Below are 16,117 nucleotides of genomic sequence, written 5' to 3' on the forward strand. Positions count from 1 at the left end.
TGGCAAATAACTTAGAATTTGACAGAATCCTTCAAGTTTCAAGCATTACAAAACTGACTGTTTCACACCATCACAAACAAGGTTTTTTTCTAAATTTCAGTGTTTCAGGACCTAGGAGAGAGTTGTTGCCAGAAAATTCTACACAATTTCATAGAGTGAGACTTATTCCCAGCTTTTCCCTAATAAGTCACAGCTTTCAAAATAAATCACCAGGCTTGCAGCATCTTTGGTGAAGCCCTGGCCAGACTTGCTATCCAGGGCTACCTCTAGCCAACACTGAACCTCAAGATGGGTAGGACTGTATTAATTAAAAGATCTAGGTGAAGGGACATAGTTCTGCAGGAAACTCATCCAAGAATGACAGAGCGTTGTTAGACATAAATCAAGAAATGGTGATTACACTGTGCCAAGGCTGCCATGATTTCAGGATTAAGGGGAAACTTTTATACTAATTTGTTCATGAGATGTGGACTTTGCTGACATTTATGATTCATCCCTAACTACCAGTATTTATTGCTTCTCCGTAGTTAAAGAGTCCACCACATTGTGAGTCTGAAGTCATGTGAAACCATAAGATACAGAGCCAGAATTAGGCCATTTGGCCTATCCAGTCTGCTGTGCCATAGCCGATTTTATTTTCTTAATCCCATTTTCCCAACTTCTTTCCATAACCCTTAACCCCCTTACCAAACAAGAACCAATAAAAGTTCTGCCTTAAATACACCCAATGACTTGCGCTTCGCAATCCTCTATGGCAACAGATTTCAAAGATTCACCACCCTCTGGCTGCAGGAGCTCCTCCTCATCTCTGTTCTAAAGCGATGCCCCTTTGTTCTGAGGCTGTGCTCTCAGACTCTCTTAATAATGGAAACGTTCTCTCCCCGTCCACTCTAATGAGGCCTTTCAGTGTCCAATATTAACAATAAATCGCGCAGTCTCCAAATCAAATAGCAGTAACGCCCAATTCAATTCCCTGTCTGGGGGTACTTTCGCCTCTTGGCTACCATATAAAATCTAATACCCATCAACACAGGACTCTTGCTCTACAGCTTGCACCAGCTCTTCCATAAAATGAAATACAAAAGCAAACGTACTGACAAGATCCAGAGAGGGTAATTCCATCAGAACCTGGATATGACCACTTCAGTAGCACAGACTTTTCTATAGAAGTAATTGAAAGCCACAGAGGACTATGCAGCAGACAAGAACCAGACCTTACATACAGGAGATTCTCAGAGGATGGTGCTAAGCCGTGGAAGGGGGTTCAGTGGAAGGATGGGGTTTCCTCGGGTGCTCCTGTTTCCTCCCACAGTCCAAAGGCATACCAGGTAAGTTCATTGGTCATTGTAAATTGTCCAAGGATTAATTGGGTTTATTGGAGGTGGCTGGGACATTGTGGTTTGAAGGACCAGAAGGGCCCACTCTGCATTGTATTGCTAATCAAGTTTCAGAGAAGTACCAGTTAATGGGTTAACTGGTCATTGTAAATTGCCTTGTGATTTAGGCTACGTCCACACTAGGCGTTTTTCAAAAATCTCCGTCCACACTGATCCAGATATTTGGGCGAATCTCCTCCTACTGGGCATGTGCAGTCACATCTACAGAAGGCACCCGAAGAGGAGGCGGTATTCTATTTCCGTTTCCGCTGAGGCCTTGTGCTTTTGCCGTTGGTTAAAGACTGGAGTATCTACAACAACAGCAGCGAAAGAAAGTTTTCAAGAATGGCTGCAATGGATACAAAGAAAACCTCCGCAGTAAAAAGCAGGCCAAACTTCTTCGTTTGGACAGATGATGAAGTAGAGCTACTTTTGCAAGTTATAATCGACTACAAAGTCAGCAAAGCAGTGGAGAAGAGTCGTGCCAAACCAAATACGACATCCTCGACCGCTATAAAGAAAAGTACCTCGCGGCAGAGCAGTCGGAATCTCTTGGTAAGGACTACCCGCACAAATTGGATGATATAACCAAGACAGTTATTGTAACCAAACGCAAGTCGATTCGCCACAAATCCCAGTGGGCAGTGGACATGGTAGAGTCGTTCTACTGTACTTTGAGTTATGTGAGCAGATCTGGGGGGGCTCACCAGCCACCATGGCAATTCAAGGCAGCATTGAAACCTGTGATTTGGAGGATAGGGTCAACCCACATCACAGCGACCGATGTACAGCCTCATCACCCTCTTCAAACAGCACGCCCGACTCCGACAGTTTGGACCTAGCAACAAGTGATGGCTGCGACATGTTTGGTGTCCAAAATCGCCGTGAAAGACTCGCTGAGCGCTTGTCCAGGTAAAGACAGGAAAAACTTAAAAAGAAATTGCCAAAAGATGGTCAGCTGTTGGCTCTTGTGCAGGAAGACTTAAAACTAAAGAAGCAAATACTGGAGCGTATGGAGGCAACCAACCGGGAGTTCGCAGACAGTATGACCCGACTGACAACGAACATTGAAAAACTGACTCGGTTGCAGAGACATTTGTAAAGATGACGAATATGATGGGTCCCCCCCCAGTACTTTTCACCGCCACGATACCAGCCTCACAGCCACTACAATAGCTACACATATGGACACACAGACCCCCGGGTGGCCCCATCAACATATTCCCCGCTCCCACAGAGGGGTCACCCTGGAATCAGTTCCTACAGCCATAGTCTCTTCATGGATGAAAGCTACAACGAAATGCAATAAGGCTGTTCTGAAATTGTTAGGTTGTGTGGGGGGTTGAAATTCTCTGTCATACTGCAAAGCTGCAGTAACATTCTGCTCAGGAACAATCTCTTTGTTTGTCTCACAGAAATTGTGCAGCACAAAGCATGCATAAATTACAAAGGGAAGATCCTCCATATTTATGTCCATTGCTCTGCGCAGAGCACCAAATCTTGCCTTCAAACGTGGTCTCCCAGTGGCCACACATTTTAACTCCACATCCCATTCCCATTCTGATATGTCTATCCATGGCCTCCTCTACTGTAAAGATGAAGCCACACTCAGGTTGGAGGAACAACACCTTATATTCCGTCTGGGTAGCCTCCAACCTGATGGCATGAACATCGACTTCTCTAACTTCCGCTAATGCCCCACCTCCCCCTCGTATCCCATCTTTTATTTATTTTTATACACATTCTTTCTCTCACTCTCCTTTTTCTCCCTCTGTCCCTCTGACTATACCCCTTGCCCATCCTCTGGGTCCCCCCCCCCCGTCTTTCCCCCCGGACCTCCTGTCCCATGATCCTCTCATATCCCCTTTGCCAATCACCTGTCCAGCTCTTGGCTCCATCCCTCCCCCTCCTGTCTTCTCCTATCATTTTGGATCTCCCCCTCCCCCTCTCAAATCTCTTACTAACTCTTCCTTCAGTTAGTCCTGACGAAGGGTCTCGGCCTGAAACGTCGACTGTACCTCTTCCTAGAGATGCTGCCTGGCCTGCTGCGTTCACCAGCAACTTTGATGCGTGTTGCTTCAATTACCATTCTTGACTTGCAGAGGGACACGCCAAAGTACTGTTCCTATGGGGTCACACCACTGTTAGAGTACTCTTTCATAACACAAGGCATCAGGGGGTATGCAGGGTCTCCCAGCAAAAACACAGGAATGGCATCATCATCCTCCACCACAACTGGTCTGTAAGAGGAGATCCTAGCGTTTTTCAAATAGTCATTAATTTTTGAATTTGCAAATATACGAGCATCATGGACACTGCCTGGCCATTTTACAACGACATCCATAAAGCAGAATTTGTAATCACATGTAGTCTGTATGTTCAAAGAAGATCTGCCCTTTCTGTTCAGGTAATCTGTGGAGTTTGTTGTAGGTTGTTTAACTTCGGTGTGTGTGCAATCAACCGCCCCCAAACACTGTGGCATGCCGTGAGCCTGGTGGAAGTTGGTTACAAGGTACTTCACTTCAGACTCCGTGTGTGGGATCTTGATATATGCAGGGCCTAGATGTGCAGTTATAGCCTTGCATACTTCTCTAATTATCTTGGACACCACCTGCCTTGATAATCCAAACGCGTCAGCAGTTTTCCTCAGCCTTCCTTCATCACTTAGGTAGTACAAAGGGCAAGCGACCTTTTTAACCACATCCATCAGTGATCTCATTCGTGTTGCCTGGCCTTCGATGTGAGGACGTAATAGTTTGCTTAGACGAAGCACAGAGCTCCTGGACATTCTAAAGTTATCACACCAATCTTCAGAAACCACAACTTCATTTGCAAAATTGTCCCACCACGCACTGGTTCGGCCGGGTCGTCTCTAAAACCGCGGGTCTTTGTACTGTTGATTACGACGTTGACGTTGTGTAGATCCATGGCACAGCAAATGCGAGCACAAACGACACCACTTCATACGTAGATGTGCTGTCTGTGCATGGTAAATAGCTGTGTTTAACTCCAAACAAGCTACTAACGTATACAAGAAAGTAAACAACACACGCATGAAGCCGTCCGCCATTGTTGTTGTGGAAGTTGCGTTCAAGAAAACAATGAAATGCCGGGCTGGCGCCACCATCTGTTCCGGCACGTCATGACAGAGGTTTTAAAATTAGCCGCCTACCCAGTACACACTAGGCCGGATATTAAGCGTTTTCGGATTTATTCACTCTGGAGAGTGTTTTCGAAAATCTCCGTTTTCAGGGGCTGAAAACGCCGGCTCAGTGTGGACAGGAGGGCAAAACGAAGAGAAAAGGCTTCATTTTCAAAATTATCCAGCGTAGAGTGGACGTAGCCTTAGATGGTTTGCAGGGCGGTGTTGCTCATTCCACGCTGCATCTCCAAACACACAGTTCAGCACAGACCAATAGGCTGAAGGGCCTGTTCCTGTGCTGTACAATGAACTTTGGAGCTAATATCGATCGTCACCAGTGCAGCTTACCTGTGCCTGTTGCATTGGTGGAGGCTTTCAGCATCTGCGAGGACATGAAATTGACCTGGGTGTTGTATGTGGCCTGCACGCTACGTTTAATCCGCAACATCTCCCGAATCGTATCCTCATTTCCGTGCCGGATTTCAAATTCCTTCCAGGTCTGCCAGAATGATGGTGTTATCTGGAATTAGACAGGTACATAGGAAATACATTACTGGTCACATCCCCATTACTGATGCGACATGGAGGCTTTAGAGAGAGTGCAGAAGAGGTTCACCAAAAGGATAATCATCTTGACAGATTAGTGGGTATGAGCTACAAGGAGATGCTGGATAAACCTAGATTGTTCTCTTTGGAGGATCATAGGCTGAGAGGTGACCTGATAAAAGTTCATACAATTATGAGGACTAGATAGGGTAACTAATCAAGCCTTTACAGCAGAGATAAGAAGGAATTTCTTTAGCCAGAGTGTGGTGAATCTGTGGAATACATTGCCACACATGCTGTGGAGGCCAAGTCATTGGGTATATTTACATCAGAGGCTGATAGGTTGTTGGTTGGTAAGGGTATCCAAGGTTAGGGTAGAAGGCAGGAGAATGGGGTTGACTGGGATAATATATCAGCCATGATGGAATGGCAAGCAGACTCGATGGATGAAATGGCCTAACTGTGCTCCTTTGTCATATGGTCTTCCTCCCAAAGTCAAACTGTCAAAAACTAAAGGACGTGCATTTAAGGTGAGAGGGGAAGTTTGAGGAAATGTATGGGGCAATTTTTAAAAACAGAGAGAATGATGGTTGCCAAGAACAGACCGCTGGCGCAGTGGTGTTTCAAAGGCTGTTAGATAGACATATGAACATACAGGGATTGGAGGAATATGGATCATTGCAGGCAGAAATATTTAATGTAATTTGGCCATTGTGCTAGGCACAGAGAGTGTGGGCAGAAGGGCCTGTTCATCTGCCATACTATTTTTCTGTGCTCTATTTGATGCCATTCCAAAGACATTTGGGTTAGTAACTGTGGGCATGCTACGTTGGCACCGGAAGGACCCTTTGCGGGCTAACTCAGCACATCCTTGGACCATGTTGGTAGTTGACACAAATGGCGCATTTCACTGCTTCGATGTACATGCCACAAATAAAGTTAAACATTAATCTTTATATAGGGTTGGTCGTCATAGCATATGGAACACAGAACAGTGCAGCACAGTACAGGCCCTTTGGCCCATGATGTTATGTTGACCTTTTAACCTACTCCATCAATCTAAACCTTCCCCCTCACATAGCCCTCCATTTTTCTATCATCCATCTGCCTATGCAAGTCTCTTCAATGTCCCTAATATTACCACCCCCTGGCAGCACATTCCACGCATCCACCCACCTCAATGTAAAAAAACAGTATCTCTGACATCCTCCTTATACTTTCTTCCAATCACCCTAAAATTATGCCCCCTGGTATTAACCATTTCTGCTGTGGAAAATAGTTTTGGCTGTTCAATCTATCTATGTTTTTATTATCTTACAAGACCATGAGACCATAAGATATAGGAGCAGACTCCTGCCTTCTCCCCATATCCCTTCATGTCCTGACCAATCAAGAGTCTATCAAACTCTGCCTTAAATTTACATAAAGACCTAGCCTCCACAGCTGCCTGTGGCAAAGGATTCCACATATTCACCACTCTCTGGCTGAAGAAATGCCTTATCTCCATTCTAAAAGTACGCTTCTCTATTCTAAAGCTGTGTCCTCTGGTCTTAGACTCTCCCACTATAGGAAACATCATCTCCACATCCACTCTATTAAGACCTTTTACCATTCAATAGGTTTCAAAGAGGTTAGCCCTCATTCTTCTGAATTCTAGTGAATATAGGCCCAGAGCCATCAAGTATTCTTCATATGACAAGCTTTTCAATCCCGGAATCAGTTTCATGAACCTCCTTTGAACCCTCTCCAGTTTCAGCACATCCTTTATAAGATAGGGGGCCCAAATCTGTTCACAATACTCCAAGTGAGGCCTCAGCAACCTGTTTTATAAAGTCTCAACATTACATCCCTGCTTTTATATTCCAGTCCTCTTGAAATGAATGTTAACATTGCATTTGCCTTCCTCAACACAGACTCGACCTGCAAATTAACCTTTAGGGAATCCTGCACAAGGACTCCCAAGTCCCTCTGCACCTCAGTTTTTTTTGTATTTTCTCTAAATTTAGAAAATAGTCAACCCTTTCATTTCTTCTACCAAAGTGCCTGACTGCTTTATCCATGCTAGAATCTTTACTGTAATACCATGGGTTTGTAGCTTGTTAAGCAACCTTATGTGTGGCACCTTGTCAAAGGCCTTCTGAAAATCCAATTACACAAAATCAACTGATTATCTTTTGTCTATATTGCTTGTTATTTCTTCAAAGAATTCCAACAGATTTTTCAGGCAAGATTTTCCTTTGAGGAAACCATGCTGGCCATGGCCTATTTCATCGTGTGCCTCCAAGTACCCTGAGACCTCAGCCTTAATAATCAACTCCAACATCTTCCCAACCACTGAGGTCAGGCTGACTGGCCTATAATTTCCCTTCTTGAAGAATGGAGTGACATTTGTAATTTTCCAGTCTTCTGGAACCAATCCAGAATCTAGTGATTCTTGAAAGATCATAACTAATGCCTCCACAATCTCTTTAGCCAGCTCTTTCAGAACTCTGGGGTGTACACCATCCAGTCCAGGTGACTTTTCTACTTTCAGACCTTTCCCAAGAACCTCCTCTCTAATTATGGTAACTTCACACACTTCTTGCCCCATGCCACCTGGGACTTTCACCACACTGTTAGTTTCTTTCACAGTGAAAGCTGATGCAAAATATTTATTTAGTTCATTCATCATTTCATTGTGCCCCATTACTACCTCTCTAAGATTGTTTCTGTGTAGTTTGATATCCACTCTCACCTCTCTTTTACGCTTTATGTATCTGAGGAAACCTTTGGTGTCCTTCTTAATATTATTGGCTAGCTTGTTATACACTTCTATTAAATGACCTCTCCTCCCCCTTGGCTCCAAAGAGAAAAGCCCTAGCTTGCTCAATCTATCCTCAAAGCTATGCTCTCCAATCCAAGCAGCATCCTGGTAAATCACCTCCGCACTCTCTCTAAAGCTTCTACATCCTTACTATACTGAGGTGACCAGAACTGAACACAATACGTCCTCAGGGAGATGTGGTCACTATTTTTCCAGGTTAGAAATGTCAACCACTAGAGGACCTGTAGTTAAGGTGAAAGGGGGAAAGATTAAAAGAGATTTGCAGAACCAGTTTTTGTTTTACACACAAGAGTCGTTGGTGCTTAAAATGGGCTGCCAAGGGCAGTGGCCAAAGCAGATACAATAAGTTGTGGTTAACACAGAAAACATAGAACCTTAGAGAACAGTACAGGTCCACTGGGTCACGATATTGTGCAGACCCTTTAACCTACTCTAAGAACAGTTCAAACCTTTCCATTGACATGGCCCTCCATTTTTCAAGAGGTTGTTAGATTAAGTCGAAGCAAGCAGCTGAGAAGGAAGTGAAGAAATCGGGTAGAAAAAGTCATTTTTTTTTTAAACACTGCTTGGGGAGAAGGGTCTGCACTGTGCAGGCGCGTGACGTAGCGCATCAAGGTTTAAAAAGAGAACTTTTCAACGGTTCTTGTTTCAGTCGAAGCAAGCAGCTGAGAAGAAGGGAGTGAAGAAATCGGGTAGAAAAAGTCATTTTTTTTTAAAACACTGCTCGGGGAGAAGGGTCTGCACTGCGCAGGTGCGTGACGTAGCGCGCCAAGGTTTAAAAGCAGACCACCATATACAGCGGCCATCGTCGGAGTGGACTGAGTCAGAGTGGAACGGCTTTGGCTCAACAGGCTTCGGTGAGAACAGGCAAAGGCCAGGGTAGGTTCCGGTAAGTTTTTTGTTCAGATTGTTTAGAGTAGAGAGAATGCCAGGCAGGATGTTGGAATGCTCCTCTTGCAGGATGTGGGAAGTCAGGGAGCCCTCCGGTGTCCCTGACAACGACACCTGCAAGTGCATCCAGCTGCAGCTCCTAACAAACCGCATTAGGGAACTGGAGCAGGAGCTGGATGACCTGCGGATCATTCAGGAGAATGAGGAGATGATAGATAGTAGCTACAGGGAGTTAGTTATGCCAAAGGAGCAGAGGACAGGAAATTGGGTTACTGTCAGGCGAGGGAAGAGGAAAGGGCAGGCAGAGCAGGGTTCCCCTGTGGCCATTCCCCTCAACAACAAGTATACCGCATTGGATACTGTTGTGGGGGATGACTTACCTGGGACAAGCTGCAGTAGCTAGATCTCTGGCACTGAGTCTGGCTCTGCAGTGCAGAAGGGAGGGTGGAAAAAGAGAAGAGTGGTGGTGATAGGGGACTTGATAGTTAGAGGTGCAGATAGGAGGTTCTGTGGTCGTGACAGAGAATCCAGGATGGATTGTTGCCTCCCGGGTGCCAGGGTCAAGAATGTCTCTGATCGCTTGCATGACATTCTGAAGTGGGAGGGTGACCAGCCAGATGTCATGGTGCCTATCGGTACCAATGACATAGCAAGGAAGAGTGAGGAGGTCCTGGAGGGTGAGTATAGTGAGCTTGGTAGGAAGTTGAAAAGCAGGACCTCGAGGATTGCTACCTGTGCTACGTGCCAGTGAGGGTAAGAATAGGATGCTCTGGAGGATGAACAAGTGGCTGAGGAACTGGTGTAGGGGGCAGGGTTTCAGCTTTCAGGATCATTGGGACCTCTTCTGGGGCAGGTGGGACCTGTACAAGAGAGATGGGTTACACTTGAACTATAACTATCCTTTCAGGGAGGTTTGTTAGTGCTATTGGGGAGGCTTTAAACTAGATTTGCAGGGGGATGGGAACCAGAGTGCCAGAGCTGACAGTGTGGCTGGGGTGAAAATAAATGATGTTAAAAATTCAAGCAAATCCGCTAATAGAAAGGTTGTGAGTGGTGGTAAAAATCTTCTGAGGTGTATATATTTAAATGCTAGGAGTATTGCGGGGAAGGCGGATGAGTTGAGGGCGTGGATTGACACGTGGAATTATGACGTTATAGCAATTAGTGAAACTTGGCTACAGGAGGGGCAGGACTGGCAGCTTAATATTCTAGGGTTCCGATGTTTCAGATGTGATCGAGGCAGAGGAATGAAAGGTGGGGGAGTAGCATTGCTTGTAAGGGAAAATATTACAGCAGTGCTCAGGCAGGACAGATTAGAGGGCTTGTCTACTGAGTCCTTATGGGTGGAGCTGAGAAACAGGAAAGGTATGGCCACATTAGCGGGATTGTATTACAGACCACCCAATAGTCAACGAGAATTGGAAGAGCAAATCTGCAGAGAGACAGCAGGCAACTACAGGAAACCTAAAGTTGTGGTGGTAGGGGATTTTAATTTTCCATATATTGATTGGGACTCCCATACTGTTAGGGGTCTGGATGGTTTAGAGTTTGTAAAATGTGTTCAGGAAAGTTTTCTAAATCAATATATAGAGGGACCAACTAGAGGGGATGCAATATTGGATCTCCTGTTAGGAAACGAGTTAGGACAAGTGACGGAAGTCTATGTAGGGGAGCACTTTGGTTCCAGTGATCATAACACCGTTAGTTTCAACTTGATCATGGACAAGGATAGATCTGGTCCTAGGGTTGAGGTTCTGAACTGGAAGAAGGCCAAATTTGAAGAAATGAGAAAGGATCTAAAAAGCATGGATTGGGACCAGTTGTTCTCTGGCAAAGATGTGATCGGTAGGTGGGAGGCCTTCAAAGGAGAAATTTTGAGAGTGCAGAGTTTGTATGTTCCTGTCAGGATTAAAGGCAAAGTGAATAGGAATAAGGAACCTTGGGGGTTCTCAAGGGATATTGCAACTCTGATAAAGAAGAGGAGGGAGTTGTATGACATGTATAGGAAACAGGGAGTAAATAAGGTGCTTGAGTATAAGAAGTGCAAGAAAATACTTAAGAAAGAAATCAGGAGGGCTAAAAGAAGACATGAGGTTGCCTTGGCAGTCAAAGTGAAGGATAATCCAAAGAGCTTTTACAGGTATATTAAGAGCAAAAGGATTGTAAGGGATAAAATTGGTCCTCTTGAAGATCAGAGTGGTCGGCTATGTGTGGAACCAAAGGAAATGGGGGAGATCTTAAATAGGTTTTTTGCGTCTGTATTTTCTAAGGAAACTGGCATGAAGTCTATGGAATTAAGGGAAACAAGTAGTGAGATCATGGAAACTGTACAGATTGAAAAGGAGGAGGTGCTTGCTGTCTTGAGGAAAATTAAAGTGGATAAATCCCCGGGACCTGACAGGGTGTTCCCTTGGACCTTGAAGGAGACTAGTGTTGAAATTGCAGGGGCCCTGGCAGAAATATTTAAAATGTCACTGTCTACAGGTGAGGTGCCAGAGGATTGGAGAGTGGCTCATGTTGTTCCGTTGTTTAAAAAAGGATCGAAAAGTAATCCGGGAAATTATAGGCCAGTAAGTTTAACGTCGGTAGTAGGTAAGTTATTGGAGGGAGTACTAAGAGACAGAATCTACAAGCATTTGGATAGACAGGGACTTATTAGGGAGAGTCAACATGGCTTTGTGCATGGTAGGTCATGTTTGACCAATCTGTTGGAGTTTTTCAAGGAGGTTACCAGGAAAGTGGATGAAGGGAAGGCAGTGGATATTGTCTACATGGACTTCAGTAAGGCCTTTGACAAGGTCCCGCATGGGAGGTTAGTTAGGAAAATTCAGTCGCTAGGTATACATGGAGGGGTGGTAAACTGGATTAGACATTGGCTCAATGGAAGAAGCCAAAGAGTGGTAGTAGAGAATTGCTTCTCCGAGTGGAGGCCTGTGACTAGTGGTGTGCCACAGGAATCAGTGCTGGGTCCATTGTTATTTGTCATCTATATCAATGATCTGGATGATAATGTGGTAAATTGGATCAGCAAATTTGCTGATGATACAAAGACTGGAGGTGTAGTAGACAGTGAGGAAGGTTTTCAGAGCCTGCAGAGGGACTTGGACCAGCTGGAAAAGTGGGCTGAAAAATGGCAGATGGAGTTTAATCCAGACAAGTGTGAGGTACTGCACGTTGGAAGGACAAACCAAGGTAGAACATACAGGGTTAATGGTAAGGCACTGAGGAGTGCAGTAGAACAGAGGGATCTGGGAATACAGATACAAAATTCCCTAAAAGTGGCGTCACAGGTAGATAGGGTCGTAAAGAGAGCTTTTGGTACATTGGCCTTTATTAATCAAAGTATTGAGTATAAGAACTGGAATGTTATGATGAGGTTGTATAAGGCATTGGTGAGACCGAATCTGGAGTATTGTGTTCAGTTTTGTTCACCAAATTATAGGAAGGATATAAATAAGGTTGAAAGAGTGCAGAGAAGGTTTACAAAGATGTTACCGGGACTTGAGAAACTCAGTTACAGAGAAAGGTTGAATAGGTTAGGACTTTGTTCCCTGGCGCGTAGAAGAATGAGGGGAGATTTGATAGAGGTACATAAAATTACGATGGGTAAAGATAGAGTGAATGCAAGCAGGCTTTTTCCACTGAGGCAAGGGGAGAAAAAAACCAGAGGACATGGGTTAAGGGTGAGGGGGGAAAAGTTTAAAGGGAACATTGGGGGGAGGGGGGGCTTCTTCACACAGAGAGTGGTGGGAGTATGGAATGAGCTGCCGGACGAGGTGATAAATGCGGGTTCTTTTTTAACATTTAAGAATAAATTGGACAGATACATGGATGGGACGTGTATGGAGGGATATGGTCCGTGTGCAGGTCAGTGGGACTGGGCAGAAAATGGTTCGGCACAGCCAAGAAGGGCCAAAAGACCTGTTTCTGTGCTGTAGTTTTTTCTACGGTTTCTAACATGGAGGAAATGAACAGATATGAATCATTTACAGGCGGAAGTGAATTACATTAATGCAACATCTTGTTCAATGCAGACAGAGCTTATGGGTCTTTTCCTGTTTATCAGAGCACCACTTTGCTGCACTAATTCTGCATCCTTAGATTCCCTTAATTTCTAAAAGTACAAGATAATAAAATATTGTGGATTAAATACAGAACTGTCGATGGGCAAACAAGAACCAGGAGTCCTACCCTTGGATCACACAGCTGAGAACAGTAGGAGTAAATGGATCTTGCCCGATCTATTTCTCCCAGCTTACATTCCATATCAGCGAATCGCAGGCACATGTCTCGGGAGTGCTCATCTGGCAGCACCTGTAACAAAACAAACATTTGCAAATACATTTTTATAATAACAATTTCAAAATCATTACTTCTCTAGTGGGGGAGGCCCACTCCATCGTCTCATAGCTATCATCGGGCTGAAAGTACAGACCTGAAGTCCAACACCACCAGGTTCAGAAACATTTCCCTTCAACCATTCTGTTCTTGAACCACCCTGCACAACCCTAAGTGCCAATGATCACCAATTGCCATTCAATTCCTACTGCTGTCTGTAAAGAGTCTGTATGTTCTTCCCGTGACCACATGGGTTTCCACCGGGAGCTCTGGTTTCCTCTCACATTTCAAAGCTTTACAGCTAAGAGTTAGCGAGATGTGGGCATAGTATGTTGGCACCAGAACTGTGGTGATACTTGTGGGCTACCCCATTGCAATCCTTGCTGTTTTGATTAGATGCAAACAACAGATTCCACTGTATGTTTTGATATAGATGTGACAATTAAAAGCTGACCTTTAATGTTTTCTCTTTATAAACTTCTTTCTGTTTGAAAAACAATGTTTATATAAACAGAAAGGGTACTTATAAAGGCATCCGGCACCCTCGTCTAGGCTTCTCTGACCACATCGCCATAACGTTAATCCCAGCACACTGACTCTGCTGAAAATGGAGAAACCAGTCAAGAGGACCATCACTGCATGGCCAACACTGTGCTCCAGGTCTGTTCTAAAAGGACCAACTTGCAGATGTTCAAGGAGGCCACCACAAACAGAGAAGACAAAGACCTGAATATGCCGCAGTAAGTGTGTAGACAACATTGGTACCTCAAGAATGGTCATCACACAGCCCAGAACCAGAAGCCTTGGCTGAACACAGAGTTGCACTCCCAACTAAAAGCCCGGGATGCTGCTGTCGAGTTCAGCTTTCAGAGCAGCCAGGAGAAACCTTAGAATCAAGACAACAAAGGACACCTATGCACAAAAACTTCAGGATCACTTCTCTGATAATGATCCCTGGCATATGTGGCTGGGCATGAAAGGCTTTATGGACTACGCAAGGAAAAACAGCATCGACTGTACCAGCTCTTAGATCCACCCCTCCCCTCCTGTCTTCTCCTAGCATTTCGGATCTCCCCCTCCCAAATCTCTTACTATCTCTTCTTTCAGTTAGTCCTGACGAAGAGTCCCGGCCCGAAACGTCGACTGTACCTCTTCCCATAGATGCTTCCTGGCCTGCTGTGTTCACCAGCATTTTTTGTGTGTTGTTCGACTGTACCAGTGATGCCTCTCTCCCTGACGCAACAACTTTTATGCATGCTTTGCGGCATGCAACACAACACTGGCCATGAAAGCTACACCCCTACCAGGTGAGCAGCCACTTTAACAGCAGCAGACATGAGAAGGACTTTGCAGAGAGTGAATATCCATAAAGCCGCTGACCTAGACAATATTCCAGGCTGAGTACTCAGGGAGTGTGCACACCAATTCACTGATGTCTTCATGGACATCTTCAACACTTCACTTACCTAGGTAGCTGTCCCCACGTGCTTCAAATCAGCCACTAAAATCCCTGTACCAAAGAACTCTACACATTCACAATGAAATGACTACTGTACTGTTGCACTGATGCCAATCGTCAGAAAGTGCTTAAAATGATTAATAATGGCACACATCAAAGACACCATTCCTGTCCCATTGGACACTCACCAACATATTAATCAACAGAAACGCTCTACAACAGATGCCCTAGCATCTGTCATGCACCTGTCCCTGACACATCTGAAAAACAAGGGCACTTACATCAGAATGTTGTTTCTGGATTTCATTTCAACATTCAGCATTATTGTCCCACAGACCTTGGTGAACAAACTCCTAATCCTCCTCGGTCTACAGTGGTGCTAGAAAGTTTGTGAACCCTGTAGAATTTTCTCTATTTCTGCGTAAATATCACTTAAAATGAGATCAGATCTTCACGGAAGTCCAAAAACTAGATAAAGAGAACCCAATCAAATAAATAATACGAAAAACATTACACTTGTTCGTTTATTTTTTTGAGAAAAATGATCCAATATTACACATATTTGTTGGAAAAAGTAAGTGAACTTTTGGGGTGATGCCTTCTACAAAAGCTATTTGGAGTCAGGTGTTCCAATCAGTGAGATGAGATTGGAGGTACGAGTTGTAGTGGTGCCCTGCCCTATAAAAGGCACAGAACGCCATGTTACTGACAGAGCCTGCTCTTCTCAATAAAGATTTGTTCATGTGCAGCATGGCTCGATCAAAACAACTTTCAGAGGACCTTAGAAGAATTGTAGAGACGCATGAAGCTGGAAAAGTCTACAAAAGAATTTCTAAAGACCTGTGTGTTCATCAGTCAAACGTAAAAGAAATTGTCTACAAATGGAGGAAACTCAGTTGCTACTCTCCCTAGGAGTGGGCATCCTGCAAAGATCACACCAAGAGCATATGTGGAATGCTGAAGGAGGTGAAAAAGATCCCAAGCAAAAGACCTGCAGAAATCTCCAGAACTTGCTAAAGTCTCTGTTCAAGTGTCCACTATAAGAAAAACACTGAACAAGAATGATGTTCCACGGAGGAAGCCACTGCTCTCCAAATAAATAAAAACATTGCTGCACATCTCAAGTGTGCAAAAGACCACTTGGATGGTCTACAATGCTTCTGGGACAAAAGTTCAACTTTTTGGCAGAAATGCACATTGCTATGTTTGGAGGAGAAAGGGCACTGCACACCAACACCAAAACCTCATCCCAACTGTGAATCATGGTGGAAGGAGCATCATGGTTTGGGACTGTTTTGCTGCCTCAGAGACTGAACAGCTTGCAATCATTGAGGGAACAATGAATTCAAAATTGTATCAAGACATTTTACAGGAGAATGTTAGGATAATTGTCCGTCAGCTAAAGCTTAATAGAAGTTGGATAATGTAACAAGACAATGATCCAAAAGTCAAGAGTAAATCAACAACAGAATGGTTTAAAAAGAAAAAAAATTATGTTTTGGAATGGCCAAGTCAACGTTCTGACCTTGATCCTATTGAAG

The 16,117-nt window shown here is 44.4% G+C and overlaps 1 protein-coding gene across 1 annotated transcript in view; it reads right to left on the bottom strand.

Annotated features, from left to right (window-relative positions):
- The window catches only part of xab2 (XPA binding protein 2), an 85,241-nt gene that overhangs the window by 10,709 nt on the left and 58,415 nt on the right, over nt 1-16,117 (bottom strand). The window contains exons 15-16 of the mRNA XM_063035964.1: nt 12,971-13,093; nt 4,867-5,038 (exon numbers count right to left, since the gene is read on the bottom strand). Coding sequence (XP_062892034.1) covers nt 4,867-5,038; nt 12,971-13,093 — 295 coding nt within the window. The remainder of the gene's footprint in view (nt 1-4,866; nt 5,039-12,970; nt 13,094-16,117) is intronic.

The sequence above is a fragment of the Mobula hypostoma genome, chromosome 29 (genome assembly GCF_963921235.1).
Source record: "Mobula hypostoma chromosome 29, sMobHyp1.1, whole genome shotgun sequence".
Taxonomy (NCBI): Eukaryota; Metazoa; Chordata; class Chondrichthyes; order Myliobatiformes; family Myliobatidae; genus Mobula; species Mobula hypostoma.